General features: G+C 36.6%; 1 protein-coding gene across 2 annotated transcripts in view; it reads left to right on the forward strand.

The window, feature by feature from the left end:
- The window catches only part of PLXDC2 (plexin domain containing 2), a 468,173-nt gene that overhangs the window by 396,802 nt on the left and 53,334 nt on the right, over positions 1-18,037 (forward strand). For both annotated transcript variants that reach the window (XM_001094803.5, XM_028826043.2), the window contains 2 exons: positions 2,441-2,591; positions 4,080-4,118. In XM_001094803.5, coding sequence (XP_001094803.1) covers positions 2,441-2,591; positions 4,080-4,118 — 190 coding nt within the window. The remainder of the gene's footprint in view (positions 1-2,440; positions 2,592-4,079; positions 4,119-18,037) is intronic.

Consider the following 18,037-nt stretch of genomic DNA (forward strand, 5'->3'; position numbering starts at 1 on the left):
TTTTTGAATAATCAACATAAAGATGTTCATTGCAGTCATGGGTGTAGAGAAGATTGCAAAAGATAATGCATAGAATGAAGTGGCAGATCAAGAATGATCCATAAATAAGAACCACCCCAACACTTAAGGAATGGACATAAATAAAAGGAAATCGAGATGGAGTTGTGAGGGAGGTGTCAGAACATTGGGAAGAGTGTGTGTCACAGAAACCCAAGACAAGGGAGTGGACATCTCCACCATAGACTGATGAGGTGTCAGGAGGACACCATGGAAGATGTTGGGTATTTAGCTAAGAAGCTATTTAGAAACATTGGTATGAGACATTTCAACTCAGTTGGATTTGTAAGAGGAAGATTGTTATAAATGGGGAAGCTGGGAGTCTGAGAAGACCAAGGCAGACTGATCTCTCTGCAAATATGACTGTCTATGAATGGAGGGAAAGCAGTATAATATCAGGATACATTGGGGAGAACAGGGAGGACTGGGTTTGCAAAATAAGATTAGATATACTTGCGTACCTTTAAGTGCTGCTGGTAAGGAGCCAGCAGAGAATTAGAGGTGGCAAATATTGTAGAGAAAGGACTATGATCACATAAGCAAATTCACAATACCTGTGAAGGTGGGCTGAGTTGAGCTAGGACATAGGTTGAAAGAAAGGCTATAAGGAAAGGTCCCCATCCATTATCAAAGAAGGAAAGAATAGATCAGCCCAGAGTCAAGTAAGTATGTTGATTCATGAAGAAATTTAAAGAAATCTTGCTGATCATGTCTCTTTATCAAGGAAATGAAAGGTGAGCCCAAGGAATAAAACCGGGAGCATCATGATGGGATTGCAGTTTTAGGTAAAGTGGAGAGAGTTTGAAATTCATACTGAGCATAATGGGAGAGGTAATTGGCAAGACACAGCAGGTCTGTTGTGCCACGCGGTATGCACAGCCCTGCTGAGGATGCAGGAGATGAGTTTGTGGAGCCCCCATGGCGGGTCTGTGTGACTATTCTCCAGCTGTGCCTGGCTTTGGAGCAGACAGGGAACAGGCAGATCTTTTACTATACTGGGGATCTTCTTTAAAGGTGTTGTAGAAAAAAACTAAAAAAAAAAAAAAAACAACGAATAGAGCAAGGTGCTTGAAGCTGTTGAAATGAGAGGTTGAAGTAATGGGGGAAAAGAAACGGAAAAAAACAGAATCGTTTTGCTAGGCTTTCTAAGTAGTCAAAGAATAAAAAGAATTGAAGTTCACAGGTACAGGGATAGACTGAAAAAGGATAACTGAGCTTATGATTTCAGATCTCAAACATTTTCCACTACAGATATGGTCCAGGGTGTGGGGATGACAACTAAAGTGGTATCTGAAAGGAAATAATTAGATTAATGGGGCTCAGAGGTGCAGGAACTGGAATTTGGGGAATTAAATGAGGCCCAGGAACTGGAATTTGGGGAATTGAATGAGAACCTGGTATGTTTGGACTTGAAGTGGAGAATAAACCTGTTTTACATCCTAGTAATGAAAAGGAGGCTGTCTCAGGAAGTCTTCATTAACAAGGGGAAAGGTGCCTAGTGCTCCACTAATGATGAGAGAAGTTTAAGAATGATATTTATTTAACAATAATTTTTAAATGTGGGGTGAGAACCACTCATGTCCAGAATAGTTATTTTCTACTTAAGGCCCACCTGAGAGAGGGAGTCCATAGAGGCACAAAAGGTGGATAGAAACACCAACTTCTAAGCTATAAAAGTTTGGATGTTGGAGGTTGTTACCAGTGCAGGTTGTGGGATTTATTTTCACAAATTAAAAATTAAAAATTCAGTATGTCCCATTTCCTGATGTTTTCAATATAACTCTGCTAGGAAGAAGATAGGCTGAGTGATTACATGAGTTCTGTTCAATCCTTTTCTTATGTGGCTTTGAATATTTCATAAAGCAAAACAAAATCTTAAACATTCATTCAACTTGTGACAGATGATTTTTGAAACAATGAAGTAGTATGGGGAAGTTAGCACATATTTCAGATTTAGCATTTTTGGTTTGATGCGAAAGGAATGCACTTTTTCTCCACAAACCTGAGTATGTTTTAAACCTTATCTTTATGCACATGTTTTTCTTCTGGTATAAAGTTTCCCTTTTGACAGTGTGTCTTTCATAAATATACCAATGTAAAATTTAGGGCAAGGTAAACAGTAATATGAAAGCTTAACAGCAGTAAACGATGAAACCTAAATATCTAAAGAGGGAAATTGCTTGTTACATCCATCCTTTTTTCTTTCCTATTTTATAAACTTCATAAATTAGCAAAATCATTAATATAGCCTTGTGCAAAAGTAATGTATTCCTTGTCTTGATGTGAGAGGCTTTTGTGCCTTACAGCCCAGCTTCTTTGATGTAAGTTCTAAAAATAGATTTGCGGTCATTCAATTTGTTTTCCTTTTCATTTCTCTTACTAGTCAAAAGAGAAGATGTGTGAGAACACAGAACCAGTGGAAACTTCTTCTCGAACCACCACAACCGTAGGAGCGACAACCACCCAGTTCAGGGTCCTGACTACCACCAGAAGAGCAGTGACCTCTCAGTTTCCCACCAGCCTCCCTACAGAAGGTACCCAAGAGATAGTTTACTTGTTTTTTTTTTTTTTCTTTCCCGAAGGAAGGAAAAACCACTGTGTTGACATGTACTGCAATAGCTCCTACTCTCTAGATCTCTCTAAAGTTTTTCTTTGGCAAACTGGATTTTTAAGGGACATCCAAAGGGGAAAAAGACAAACTTATTGTGAACTAAAAGTAAATGCTGGGATACTTTTAATGCACTGCGCCTTTTTTTTAAGACATAGCTTTTACCACGGATTCTGGCTTCTTGTCCTCTCCTTCCTAGAAAAGAAATACAGACTTCTTCCTATCTGGCTAAATTTTGTAGTAAGCAAATCCAACTTCACGATCACAGGTTAGAAAGGCAAAATGCATATAAAATGCCCGTTGATTCTGGATTCTAAACAATAGATAATTCTATTCATGTATAATTCTAATGTTTTCCAGAATGCAGTCAATAAAATATATTGGTCTATAACCTACACAGAAACACTGTATGTGTCATAGAAATTGTCCTTGAAAACAACTATTTCATCTTCTAGGGAAGGCAGAAATACTAGAGAGTGTTAATGCATGGGCACAGCTCAGGAGGAAGAAAGTGTATTACCCAACATACGATCATTTTCTATTCTGAATGATACCACCAGGAGGGAGTGGGCAGACACATAAGACTGGCCACGAATCAGGTTTGAGGGCGATAAATGGGTCTTACTTGTTTATTATTATAAGCCTCACTTTCTTTGGCTTGAATTAAAAATTAAATTAAATTAAATTAAATATGGAACTTTTTCTTTTAATTGGAATTTAATTTGATATTATAAGGTGAACTAGAATAAAGTGAGGTGGAGAGCAGCCACTAAGTGCATTTTACTTAGAACATTATCTTTTAATCCACATTATTTTGGATTATTATATTAAAGCCCATGAAAATATTCCTATACTTGAAACCCTACCCTTTAGAGTGAACTATAACCAGTAAAATAAAAAAGCATATCCTACATTTTGTTCAGTCAGGATAAGATCTCTTTATATAGAATTTTGGTCATCTTTTCTAGCAATGGATAAACATTTAACTTTTGGATTTAAATTTGTAAATATTGACAAATCTTAACTATCACAATTAATTTGGATTTTCCTTGATCTTGATTTTTAAAAATGAATAAATAAGATCATAACTATAGGTTCTAATGACAATAAGTAATTTTAGAGGATTAAAAATAGTTGTATTTTAAGTTTTAATTATAACTGTTTACTTCTCTTGTAGAACTTAAGAATCATTCAATATGTTACCAAAATCTTGACATTGCAATCTCTGTAGGAAATTTTAGAACTACATCATGTAAAGCAAGGACTTCCTCTCATTGTACTAGAAATTACCTCAATAAATTATCAAAATCCAGTCATGTTCCAATCAAAGCAGTTAGTAGACAATTACTAGTCATGAGATTTATGCTCCTTTGAAATCTTTTTCTGTTATAATAACTTTGAATTTCTCTTCCAGATGATACCAAGATAGCACTACATCTAAAAGATAATGGAGGTAGGAATTGACACTTTTCTTTCATAAACATTTTTAAAATATGAATTCATTTCATTTATCTTAATATAAGAAAGGCCATATGGACTTCTAAATAAAAGGTGAGGTTGTGTTTTATTCTCTGTTGGTATTTAACATGGGAAGGAGTCAGTGGGTTGGCTTCAAAGTGAAATGAAATCCTCATCCTTGTGTTTGTCTATAAAACTATGTGACACCGATTCCCAATGATAAAGTGGAAAATTCAACTACACATCTTGCTATTCTTTGTTGGTCTAGTCCTTGCTGCATTATAGTGGTGTGTAGTTATCTGCACAGCTACAGGTATTGGGTTCAATTGTGTTTCACTAAATTGTCTGCTTCTTCAGCACCTTCTATGCATAAAATTAGAAATAGAGCAAGTATGAAAATATATTGTCCTAGGTCTTTTTATCAGCTCTATGAAGTAAAGAACAAAACTTAGATATTTGAAAGAATACCTCGTTGGTAACATACTTAAAAGTTTTCCAAGACAATTTAGAAATATCTATAATGGTACTTGAAAATTTGAGGGAAAAAAGTTTTACTGAAACAATATTGTGAATGACATTGACTATGTTTTTAGAAATAGATCTTCTTCCTTTTGAACTATATTGGCTCATGTTTGCTGGGTCTTAATAAAAGAGATTTTCATTAGTAATTTTTTATTCAGCTCAGGGAAAGGGTGCCCTCTTCTTGGTAGCATCTTTTATGTCAATGCGAGCACGTTTTGACATTGATCTAGGCATGGTTTTGCCTTTAAAGCCCTAGACAATTTCTTGAGTAAGTCAAAATCCAATGTGTACGTTAGGCATGTTTTTCTCTATAATGGTAGAGAAGAGTTTCAAAATCCCTCAGTTTAGGTTAAGTAGCTAGTACTTCTATGCCTTTTTAGGACGTTGTTTATATCTCTGTATGTCTTTAGAGTTTATATCAATCCATCTGAAAGAGAGACCAGTTAGCCTCTTCATAAATACCATTATTATATCAATTTCCTACTGTCTTGCATCATTTTGTAGTGTTTTATTTCATTCATTTCTTACTCATCATTGTATTAATGCAGTAAGTGGATAGTTTTGGAAATGATCATCTGCGAAATATATACTAGCTAGAAATATATTAAAATCTTAGGGCGTAAAGGGACTTTAGCAATCCTTCAATTCAGAACTGCCCAGAGGAGGATGTTAGGAGCATGTAGACATAAACCCTATGTTGGGGTTACCTCATTTTGAGGGAAGAGATGTGGTATAAAGTTAATGGAATGGGGGAAGAGTCCCCAAGAGACTTCTCTTTTACTTGTTACATTAAAATCTTAATATGGGTGGTCATTATAAGTATATTTGTTAGATTTTTCTCTGTGCTTTCTCTCTTCTTCCTTTCTTTCCTTCCTTCCCTTCCTTTCCTTCTTTCTTTATTTTGTTTATCTAAAATATTCTATCCTGCTAATGGGAAAAAAAAAAGGATTCTTGTGATCAAGTAAGTGTGAGAGACTCTGGAAAAAAAATTAAAGAAATTTCCCGCTGGAAAACTGATCATTCATTCATTCACTGATTTCTGCTCAATGCTTGCTAATTGCCAAGCATTGTTGCTGGCTTGGGGCTACGGAAGTGAACAAGGCTTAGACAAATCTCTGCTTTCAGAGAACATGCATCCTGAGTAATCCTCAACACGGTTATAAAGAATTCATACTGGCATGTCTCCACTGCTTGCTCTTAACACTTTTTTTCTGTTTGTTTTGGTTTTTTTGAGACAGAGTTTCACTCATTATTGCCCCGGCTGTAGTGCAGTGGCACAATCTCGGCTCACTGCAACTTCCGTCTCCCAGGTTCAAACGATTCTTTCCTCAGCCTCCCGAGTAGCTGGGATTACAGGCGCCCACCGCCACACCTGGCTACTTTTTGTATTTTTAATAGAGACGGGGTTTCACCATGTTGGACAGGCTGGTCTTGAACTCCTGACCGCAGGTGATCCGCCCGCCTCGACCTCCCAAAGTGCTGGGATTACAAACGTGAGCCACCATGCCCGGCCAACATTTTTTTATGAATAGTATGTCGTGGACTTCATGTTTTTGTGGAATATACTGTGATAAACAGTTTTCTAAAACATTACCAATTATCCCAATGAAAATACTTAGTTTTGTTTGAGCCATCGAAGAATCATAAAACTTCGAAGATTTTCTTAAAGCAGTACCTTATGATGCCAAGCAATTGTTGAGTAAATCCTACGATTTAAGCATAGGATTTTTGGTATACTAGAGAGTCAACGGTCAGAATCTCAGATGATATTTACATAATTGATATGCAGCAGGCAGTCATGAGAATTCCAAAATATCACAATTAGACTTCAAACTCTTTATGTCTATGGTTGTTAACAGAGCACTTTTCCTAAAAACATTCAAGTGCAGTTAGAACAGACCAGCCTGACTAGTATTAAGATAAATGGTTCTTCAAAAGGGTACTTAGGGGAAATCACACATTGCTTTTTATAGCATCCTTACTAAGTTAGTGTGCTATTGTTTTTTATTTTATGGAATGTGGAGATGCAGGAAGGATTACCAATTTAAATCTAACTTCATTATTTAATTAAGCATATTGAAAACAATTCAGTATTGTCCTTCCACTCCAATTGAATAAACATTTCTGCAAGATTGAGGTAATAATGAATAAGTGTACTTAATTTAATATTTTCTAACATTTACTGAGGTTAATTTTTAAAAACATGCAAACTAATACATTTTTGTAAATGTATCTGTGTTGTTGCAAAGAACTTTAGCACATTCGATTTCTTGATTTAATTTATTTAATTGGACCGCTGTTTTTTAAAATGAGTTTTATTATGTATATTTGAGGTTTACAACATGAATTTATGGTACTACATATAGAAAATACCATGTTACAGTAATAAAGCAGATTGACAGGTCCGTCATCTCACATAGTTACTTTTTGGAGACTAATTGACTGTTCTTAAAAGCATTTTTATTTAGGGGCCTGTACTTTTCTGAAAAAAGGATGTCATTTTTCAAAGTAGTCAGTAAGTAGCTAGAAACAAATGACTGAATTTCCCTACACTGTCTTTTTTAGTTATTGCATTACTTTCTCTCTGAGTGTTTCTGGGTCATTTCGATGGGTTAAAATAGTTGATTTTCTTGGTGGGATCCACTGCTGACATGATTATACATTCAGTTTCCAGGAGATTTTTCTTTCATCTTTGATATGAAAGCATTAAATACTTCTGAGCAGCTGGACACCTAAGTCACACAACAGGGTTTCTCATTGAGAGGACCCAGACTGAGTTACAATCTGCTAAGTCACTCTTGATGAATCTTCAATTGTGCAGTGAGTTTCCTGATACATTTATATTAGGTCCAGTTAGAGCCTCTTAAAGTTTCAGGATAGTTGTTTGATTGGAGAAGTTTTATTAGTCTTCAGGGTTGAGTGGAAATTCTAAGCTCTCTAAATAATTTGGAAAAAGGAACATGAAAAAATTGAAACAAAGAGAATGATACCTAATACATTCAGGTCTCTTTAGTAAGATAGAGCTTTGATTGACCATTGAAATGGCTGGTTCTAAAAATGCAGATGATCCAACGAAGTCCCAGCTACTCAGGAGACTGAAGTAAGAGGATTGCTTGAGCCCAGGAGTTCAAGGCCAAATTGGGCAACATAGCAAGACCTTGTCCATAAAAAAAAATTTAACAGAAAAATTAAAAAGAAGATCTTACGTAAGGACATCATTTTATCTCCAACTGAAATATTGCTAGTTACTTGTGTAATACTAAGTTTAGAGTAATACGTAGTTATAATCAAACAGCTTATCTTTCTCTTGTTTATGTGAAAAACAGAAGAGGAAGAATAAGAGGAGAAGGGAGAGGAAACAGAAAGGAAGAAAAAGTAGCAGAAGAAGAGGAGAGAGGAAGAATGTTTATTGAATTGAGTGGTTACTATGTTCCAGGCACCATTCTAAATGCTATACCTATATTAACTCTTTTTATTTCACACAACACCCCTGACTTAGTCTATTATTACTTATGCTTTATAGATAAGGAAACAGAGGTACAAAAATGTTATCTAGCTAGCACATGGCAGAGCTGGGATGTGATTCTATTTAGCCTTGATGCAAATTCCAAATCTTTAACAACATCATGATAGTCCTTCTCTTTCACAGAATTGATTTTTTTTTTTTTTTTTTTTTTTTGAGATGGAGTCTCGCACTGTCTCCTGGTTAGAGTACAGTGACATGATCTCAGCTCACTGCAACCTCTGCCTCCTGGGTTCAAGCCATTCTTCTGCCTCAGCCTCCTGAGTAGCTGGGACTACAGGTGTGTGCCACCACACCTGGCTAATTTTGTATTTTTAGTAGAGACAGGGTTTCCACCATGTTGGTCAGGCTCGTCTCAAACTCCTGACCTCAGGTGATCCACCTGCCTTGGTCTCCCAAAGTGCTGGGATTACAGGTGTGAGCCACCGTGCCCAGCCTAGATATTTTACAGTCAGTCTTCCCATGGGAAATGCCACAATAAGCTCTTTTACTTATACCTACTATAGTTCACCTTTTCTATAACAGCTGATTCTACTTAAAGTATTTGAACGTGAAGTTTCCTTTTCTCGTGTAATTGTGTATTCATTTCCATTTAATCCTTTCTGTGAAAATCACAATGCATTAATTCTCTTGTGTGTTTCAGTGTCGTCAGAATCCTTGGCATGTGACCTCTAAATTACAGGGCTGTAATTTACTGTAAATAATTTACTGTAAATTAGCTGTAATAAACTACAGGGCTGTAGTTTATGTTCGAAATCTGATTTAAGGTTCTTTAAGCCTTCTTGGTTTCTCTAGAAATATGGATTTAATTCACCTGTAAGGGGTACCTAGAATCCTAGAATGTATATATATATTTGTGTGTGTGTGTGTGTGTGTATGTATGTATGTATGTATTTTGAGATAGAGTCTCACTTTGTCATGCAGGCTGGAGTGCAGTGGTGCGATATTGGCTCACTGCAACCTCCACCTCTTGGGTTAAAGCGATTCACCTGTCTCAGCCTCCCAAGTAGCTGGGATTACAGGCACATGCCACCATGCCCAGCTAATTTTTGTATTTTTAGTAGAGATGGGGTTTTGCCATGTTGACCAGGTTGGTCTCAGACCCCTGACCTTGGGTGATCCACCCCACTCGGCCCCCCAAAGTGCTGGGATTACAGGCGTGAGCCACTGCACCCAGCTATATTTTTTAAATATCTGTATTTCTTTGAGTAATGGTTATATACATTTAAAGCCACACTTTCTTTGGATTTTCAAATTCTAGCAGTAGCTTGCTGGAAGAGTTACGTTTTTTAAAAAATGACCTAGCTATATATTTTAGCAGGTACAACTATTAAATGTCTTCTTTGACATTTGGTTAGGTTCCAAGTGCCATTCACTTCCTAATTAGAAATGTCAATGTCTTCAAGATGCAAACTGGATAAAGCTATGCCCAGGGCTGAGAAGAGGTTTGCAAATTGAATCAATAGCATGATTTTTAATTGAAGACTAAAGTCTTCAACCAGATTCAACTCAGTCTAGCAAATTGAATTGTGCCACTCTGCTACACTGCAGATGTTAAAATTATTTCAAGCTCTGAAATTCTGATTTGATTTCATTATTCAAAATTGGTTAACGAGATTTATCAAAGTACTGAAAAGTGTATTATCTCTTGGTTCGTTTAAACTTTCTTCTCTTTGATAGAGTTAAGGTTGCTTAAAAAATATGTAAATATAAGTTCTTATTTGTTGATAATATTTAAAGTATCAGCACTCCAGATAAGCATGATATCCAATACAGGTGATAGCATTTTCATCATTTCTTCTTATTGCTGGGAATTTTATGAAACCTGAACTCTGAAAGGCTGCATTCTTAAGTCAGAGGATGGTGTCCCCATCAAGGAGATGCCAAAGTTGATACATTAAGCAGTTTGAAGATCACGATTAAGTTAATTCAGAGGTACAAATCTGCAAGGTGATTGATTTCTAAGAACTAAAACAGATACACTTTGAATGAAGTCCTGTGGAATGGCTGGTCTAAATTCTATTTCTGTTGTGTTCAGCTTCCTATTTCTGAAGATATCATAAGACTTTTTTATCCCAAGATAAAATGTTAGAACGTTATTCTGCCTTTTCCCTGGAATACTTCTAAGGTTATATTTTTATTACCATGTCTGTAGTGGTAGATCAAGTGTCTAGTCATTTATCATTCAGTCAAATTATTTTTTGACTTTCATACATAAATCATCAAAGCAATGTATCTTTCCCGGTTTTTTTTATACTTTTCCTTGCTTTTTTTCATACACTTCTTTTGTGTAGCTCATAGTCCTATAAGCAAAGGGAAACTGTTATTTCATTTTGACAGGCTATTGAATATCTATCACTTTTTGTTTTTAAAACTATAAAACATCTTGACATTTAGTTTTATGCTTTGCTTTGTTTGACTACTTTTCATGACAGCAGTAACCCTGTTCTAAGTGTATATGTATCATCATACTGAAAAGTTCTTCTATTTTACAATGTTAATTTGAAAATTCCCTGGAATTTAGGATTTCTCTCCCAAACTTTTATCTAGAGTTGTGGTTCTTAACATTTTCTGTACATTTACATCACCTGGTTCCAGTCTGAGATGTAATTGTTATTTTATTATTCCAGCTTGTAAAATTTTCTATACTCAGACTGTTCTCCATAATAATTAAATATTAACCTCTAGGGCTGGAACCAGAGCACTAATTTTTTTTAATTTCCAGATTATTCCAATGTTAGGTTGATAATAAATGGTCTGACTCAATGTTGCATAAATATTAAGAAGCCTCAGAATCACTGTGGTGGAGAGTCTTGTTAAAATGCATATTCTGACATGGTATTTCTGGGGTGAAGCCCAAACCTCTGCATTACATTTTTTACAAGCGCATTGATAATGCAGTTGCCACCAAGCCACAGACTACACTTTGAGTATCAAGAGTTGAATGGATATTTGACCAAAAGAAGAACAATGTGTTTTACTCTGACTCCACCCATTGGTCCATTGGTCCTCACCTATACCTCCAGGCTCTCCTGAAACAGTATTTTAATTGGTGACAACAAGAAATTATCTCTATCTACATGTAGAAAGTGCATCTTACTCTGCCGAGGAAAGGAATCCAAAAGCATTATATCCGTTATACCTCCTAAATCATGTTAATATAGCAAGTGAAAATGAATCCATTTAAGCCAAGCTTGTCCAACCTGCAGCAGCTATTGTTGGTGTCAGTGTATTTTATGTGTGGTCCAAGACAATTCTTTTTCCAGTGTGGCCCAGGGAGGCCGAAAGATTGGACACCCCTGATTTAAACTGTTGACAAATGTATTTGTTTTAGTAAAGATCGTTAGTATTTTGTATTTTGTTGAACCATATGAAATTGCTGATTTTTACAAAACACTTTTGACCTAGAAAGGTTGCAGTTTCATTGTTCAGCCTAGTAGCTTGACAAATTGTTGTCTAGCATAGGAAAATAAAAGAAAAAGAAAAATCGCATCAGGATATGCTTTTTCCACTGTAGGTTAATTTGTAGCTAGAATGCGTAGTTAGAGTTTATGCTGCTGATAGAACACAGAACAAGATGATATAGCAGAGTGCCTCTTAGAAAATGCACACTGATGGCTTCCACAAAGTAGCTCTAAATGCACTTTCCATTTGCCATCAGCAAAATGCTTGACCACCTCCCTCTGGTGGATACCTACTTTCCTTTCCGTGCCCGCCTCCTGTCTCATTTTCTACCTGCCCTGTTCCTATCAGAAACCTAGACCAGGGAACTTCTACTGGAGGAAAGAAACTTCCATATTCCATTAGATTTTGGAATCTGAGACATATGAGGGGCTCCAGGAACAGGTTTTGTGTTACCCAATGTTTCTTATGCGCCTTCTCAGTGTGTTCTCCATGTGTAAAGTGATTATTCTTTTTTAAACGTGAAATGTCTAGTGATTATGGGAGGTGGCCCTATACTACTAAAATATGTGTGTCACTAAAACATTAATTAACTTTGATGCTGAATTGATTCAACTTGGTTTTATTTGCTTAAGAAAGATTTATTCAACTATTGTGTGCCAGGCCATTGTTAGGTGATGAAGATGCAAAGACCTACACCCTCTGATACCTGTCCTAAAGAAGCAAGTGGCCTGATGGGATGATGTAGAGAAGTAAATTGATATTTAAGTATAGTGTGAAGAGTGCAAAGATGGACTCAAGAAAAACTATAGAAGAACAGAGAAGAGGTATCTAAACAAAAATAACATTACAAGAATAGGTCATACTTGATCCAAGTTTTGAAGTATGGGTAGGATTTCTGAGAAAAGGGATAGAAGAAAATAATTTCAGGAAAGGGATTGACATAGAAAGAGGTTCAGAAGCATGAAACATCAAGATCTGGTTGGGTAACTCTATAGAGCTACAAGACTTGATTTCCCTGGGGTAAAGATATATACATAGTACTCTATGGCTGGTGAGGCTGAGAAGGTGGGGCTTATTTCTCAGCCTTACCAGCCATAAAGTATCAAAATAAGTGGGGTGTCAGCATTCATAGTCTTTTATGCCAGGCAATGGAGTTTGAACTTTAACCTAGAGACCTTGGGAACCATTTGTGTCATTTTGATAAGGGAGTGTCAGGACATGTTTTACATGTTTAGTAGTTGACCCCTGAAGTATTGCAGGGAACAGGAGGGACCGGAGTAAGAATGAGAGGCCAGAAAATCTAGTTAGGAAGTTATAGTAGTAATCCATAGAAGCAGTGGTCGGAGGCTAAAATAAAGTAGTAGTTGTCAATGGGAATAAAAAAGGAGAGTACACATGAGAAGTATTTACTAATGAAGTAGAAGCTACATAAGTTAATATCTGATTGGATGTGTGATTTACATCATAGGAAAGTGACGAAGGTGGTTCCCAGGACATGGGTGTAAGTTATCTGGGTGGACAATGGTGCCATTGAATAGGAAATACAGGAAGAGAAAGGGGGTAAGCAATGAATTTAATTTGAGCATGTTAATGTTGACATCCAAATGAAAATGTCAGTAGATATTTTTCTAAATAAGCCTGAAATTCACTTAGAAATGTAAGCATAAGATACAAATTTAGGCATTAGCAGCATATAAATGATAGTTGAATTTAAGGAGATGAATTAGGTGTGGGAGGATAGTAAAAGATGAAAAGAGTGGCCAGGCACGGTGACTCATGCCTGTAATCCCAGCACTTTGGGAGGCCGAGCCAGGTGGATCACCTAAGCCCAGGAGCTCAAGACCAGCCTGGGCAACACAGGGAAACCCTGTCTCTACAAAAATAAAATAATAATAATACAAAAATTAGCCAGGCATGGTGGCACACACCTTTAGTCCTAACTACTGGGGAGGCTGAAGTGGGAGGATTGCTTGAGACTGGGAAGTCGATGCTGCAGTGAGCCATGATTGCACCACTGCACTCCAGCCTGGGTGACAGTGAGTCTTCAAAAAAAAAAAAGAAAGAAGAAGAGAAAAGGAAGGAAGGAAGGAAGGAAGGAAGGAAGGAAGAAGGAAGGAAGGAAGGAAGGAAGGAAGGAAGGAAGGAAGGAAGGAAGGAAGGAAGGAAGGAAGGAAGGAAGGAAGGAAAGAAGGAAAGAAGAAAGGAGGGAGGGAGGGAGGGAGGAAGGAAGGAAGGAAGGAATGGAGAGAGGGAGAGAGGGAGGAAGGAAGGAAGGAAAGGCCAAAGACTAGAGAGGGAATACAGGATTTGAGGTTCTGTGAATAAAATCAAGAGTGTCAGAGAGACAGCAAGAAAACAAAAAAAGTTTGGTATCACAGAAACCAAAGGAGAAGAAAATTTCAAGGAGGAAGTGTAGTGAACAGTGTCAATGTTGCAGACAAGTCAAGTTAAAAAACACACACACAGAAAAGTGACCATGAGATTTGGTGGCATAAAGACATTTATTGATCTTGACTGGATTGCATAACAATCCACCATTGTACAATCTCCAGGCAGAATTTGAAGATTCTGTGGACAATGAGGAAATTGGAGTCCCCAAGGACAGACTACTTTTTCAAGAAAAAGGGAAGAAGAGAAATAGAGATTCTTAATTTTACCCGTCACAGGTGCTGAGGAGAAACACCTCATAAAGAAGAAAAAAAATCATGGAGTGAAGTGATATATCCACACACATGGGTGGGGCCAATCAGCATGAATGAGGGTAGGGAGACAGGAGGGAGAAGTTCAGGGGATTTCGTCTGAGACCGCTGTTTTCTCTGTATAGTGAGACACAAGTAATATGGTGAGAGTGAGTGGGAAGAGGGCAGAGGTCACGGTGTTTAGGAGTTGAAAGACCCATAAAACATGAAATAGGAATGGGAAAGAAGCCAACTGCTAATGTGTAAAGGGCTCATCAGGGTGTGTTTGCAGCCTCCTAAACCTGGTAGCATTCCTTGAGGTTGTATGACTTCACCACTACATTTTGTTCACGTGTGCTTGAATTAGCCATGCGTATAGTTCATGTAATATGCCGATCCACTTTAAGCAAAAACAAAAAAAAAGGAATTGATGATGACGGTTGATGGGGAGAAAAGATATGCTAGTCTCAGAATGGCATAGTGCTTTAAAGACAGTTTAATCCATTAGATGGCAAATTTAGTTTAATCTTCTAAACAGCTAGGTTTTCAATGGCTTGCTGCTCACAGTAAGACTAATTTTTGCTTTAGTTTTATTCTTCAGAGCTCAAAATTATTATTTGTGCAAGCTTTTTAATGTAACTTGGGTAGTAAGGACAGCAGTTAATTATGTGAAACTAATTTATAACAGTTTTGTAAGCTACTGTGACCAAATATTACTTCAGTTACAGTAATAAATTAACAACTTGTTGGATAAAGTGTCAGCCATAAGTGATTTTTAACACAGTTAACATACTCACCAACCACTAAAGGAAAAAAATGCAAAAACATACAGCTCAAAATTCATTGAAGGAATTTAAATGGAATTCTAAGAAATATTTGTTTAACCTGAAAAAGACAAGAGAGAAGGAACAAAGGACCATAAAACAGATGAACACAAAGAAAACAAATAGCTAAGTGGCAGACCAAATACAACCACACCAGTAACGATTTCAAATGTAAATAAAATAAGCATTTTTATTAAAAGCATAGGCTATCACACGGACTTTTAAGAAAGCCAGATCCAACTCTATGTTGTGTATAAGAAATGTACGTGAAAAATAAAGACAAAGATATAAAATGCTTCAAGATAAAATTATAGAAAAATATATACACTGCAAACATAACCACAGAGAATCTGAAGGTCCTATATAAATATCAAATTAAGTAGACTTAAACTAGATTTAAAGACAAGGAGAATTAACAGAGGAAAATATAAAAAGGTAAAAAAGGTGTCGGGCATAGTGGCTCACACCTGTAATCCCAGCACTTTGGGGGGCCGAGGTGAGCGGATTGCTTGGTCCCAGGACTTTGAGACCAGCCTGGGCACCATGGTAAAACCCCATCTCTACTAAAAATACAAAAAATTAGCTGAGCATGGTGGCGTGCCCTTGCAATCCCAGCTACACGGGAGGCTGAGGTGGGAGGGTCTCCTGAGCTCAAGAGGTCCAGGCTGCAGTGAGTCATGGTCACACCAGTTCACTCCAGCCTGGGCTGCAGAGTGAAACCTTGTCTCAAAAAAAAAAAAAAGGAAAAAAGTGCCAGTTCATTAGGAACCATTATAATTTTTTTAAGTTAGACCAAAAAAAAAAACAAATTAAGAAGGATGTAGATGTGAACAATACTGACAACCACTTTGTCATGATTGGTATTTATACAGCAGGGTGCCTGGAGGGTTTTTTTTTCAAGTCCGCATGAAATGGTCACCAAGGTAGACCATATGTTGAGCCATAAAAAATATTAAATTTCTAGATCGTGGTCTTATAGACTACATTCTCTGACTGCAAAAGAATCAAACGAGAAGCAGTAACAATATAATGTCTATTGATAAGAAAGTAGATCTTAAATGTTCTCACCACACACAAAAATGATAAGCATATGAGGTGAATAGATATGTTAATTACCATGATTTAATCATTCCACAATGTGTGTATATATATATATATATATATAAAAAAAACAAAAAATTATTTTGTGCACTGTAAATATATACAATTTTTATTTGTCAGTTATGCTTAATGAAGTTGGGAGGAAAAATATGATATCTACAAAATCCTCAAATATGTGAAAAGCAAATCAAACTTGTAATATATATATATAAATATTGACACATATTAGCAAATATATGTAAATATTTGATATACGTAAAATATATATTGAAGAAAAAACTGTAAGGAAAATTACAAAATATTTTGATGGAATGATAACTGATACAAAATACCAAATTTATAGAATGCTGCTAAAAAGTATTTAGAAGGAAATTTATGGTTTTAAATGTTTATATTAGAAAGGATTAGAAAGGAAAAAGGTTTACAATTAATAACTCAAGTGTCCAATTTAAGTAGATAAGTCAATTAAGATTGTCTCAAATTAATTGTGTCTAAAATTGTGATATTTTATTAAAAATATTAATTTTAAAAGAATGAAATAAGAGTAGAAAAATGAAATAGAAAATAGAAGACAAATAATAGAGAATTTAACACAGTCATAAGCTGCTTTTTTGCAAATTTTAATAACTTTAATATCTCTAAGAAGACTGATTTTTAAAAAATTATAAACATCAAAATTCAAAGCCGGGAGCTGGACACAGTGGCTCATGCCTGTAATCCCAGCACTGTGGGAGACCAAGGCAGGAGGATCGCTTGAGCCCCGGAGGTGGAGACCAGACTGGCTAACATAGCGAGACTCTGTTTCTACAAAAAAATGTAAAAATTAAGCAGACATAATGGCACATGCCTGTAGTCTCAGCTATGTGGGAGGCCCGAGTCAGGAGGATCACTTGAGCCTGGGAGTTTGACATGATCACCTCACTCCAACTCCAGCCTGGGTGACAGAACAGGACCCTGTCTCAAAAAAAAAAAAATTAAATTCTGTGTTCATCCAAAACTCTGTTAGGAAAATGAAAAAGCAGGTTACCGATAAGAGAAAATATTTACAGTATGCTTATGTTACAAAGGACTTGTATCCAGAAACTATAAATAACTCCTAAAAAGTAACAGTAAACAACCAAACCTGAATGGGATACTATATCATGCCCATTAGGATAGCTAAACACTACACAAGACTAATATTGATGAGAATATGGTGCACTTGAACTCTGTACATTGCTGATTGGAGTGTGATATTGTGCAATCACTTCAGAAAACTCTTTGGCAGTTTCTTATAAGGTTCTGGCCTTTTAAGTCAGAAATTCCACTTCTATGTATTTATTTAAAAAAGAAAACATGGGCCGGGCGTGGTGGCTCAAGCCTGTAATCCCAGCACTTTGGGAGACCGAGGCGGGTGGATCACGAGGTCAGGAGATCGAGACCATCCTGGCTAACACGGTGAAACCCCGTCTCTACTAAAAATACAAAAAACTAGCCGGGCGTGGCGGCGGGCGCCTGTAGTCCCAGCTACTTGGGAGGCTGAGGCCGGAGAATGGCGTAAACCCGCGCGCGGGGAGCTTGCAGTGAGCTGAGATCCGGCCACTGCACTCCAGCCTGGGCGACAGAGGAAGACTCCGTCTCAAAAAAAAAAAAAAAAAAAGGAAACCTGTCCACACACAAAAAAAAATTGTAAAAGAATATTCATAGCAACTCAATTCATAATTGTCAATAACTGGACATAGTTCAGATGTTTATCAATAGAAGAATGAACAAATTGAGCGCATGTTACACAAATGATTACTATTCAGCAGAAAGGAAGTATGAACTGCTGATACAGGCAGTAACACAGATAAGTCCTAAAACATTGTTAAGCAAAAGATGC

The sequence above is a fragment of the Macaca mulatta genome, chromosome 9, assembly GCF_049350105.2.
Source record: "Macaca mulatta isolate MMU2019108-1 chromosome 9, T2T-MMU8v2.0, whole genome shotgun sequence".
NCBI classification, from domain to species: domain Eukaryota; kingdom Metazoa; phylum Chordata; class Mammalia; order Primates; family Cercopithecidae; genus Macaca; species Macaca mulatta.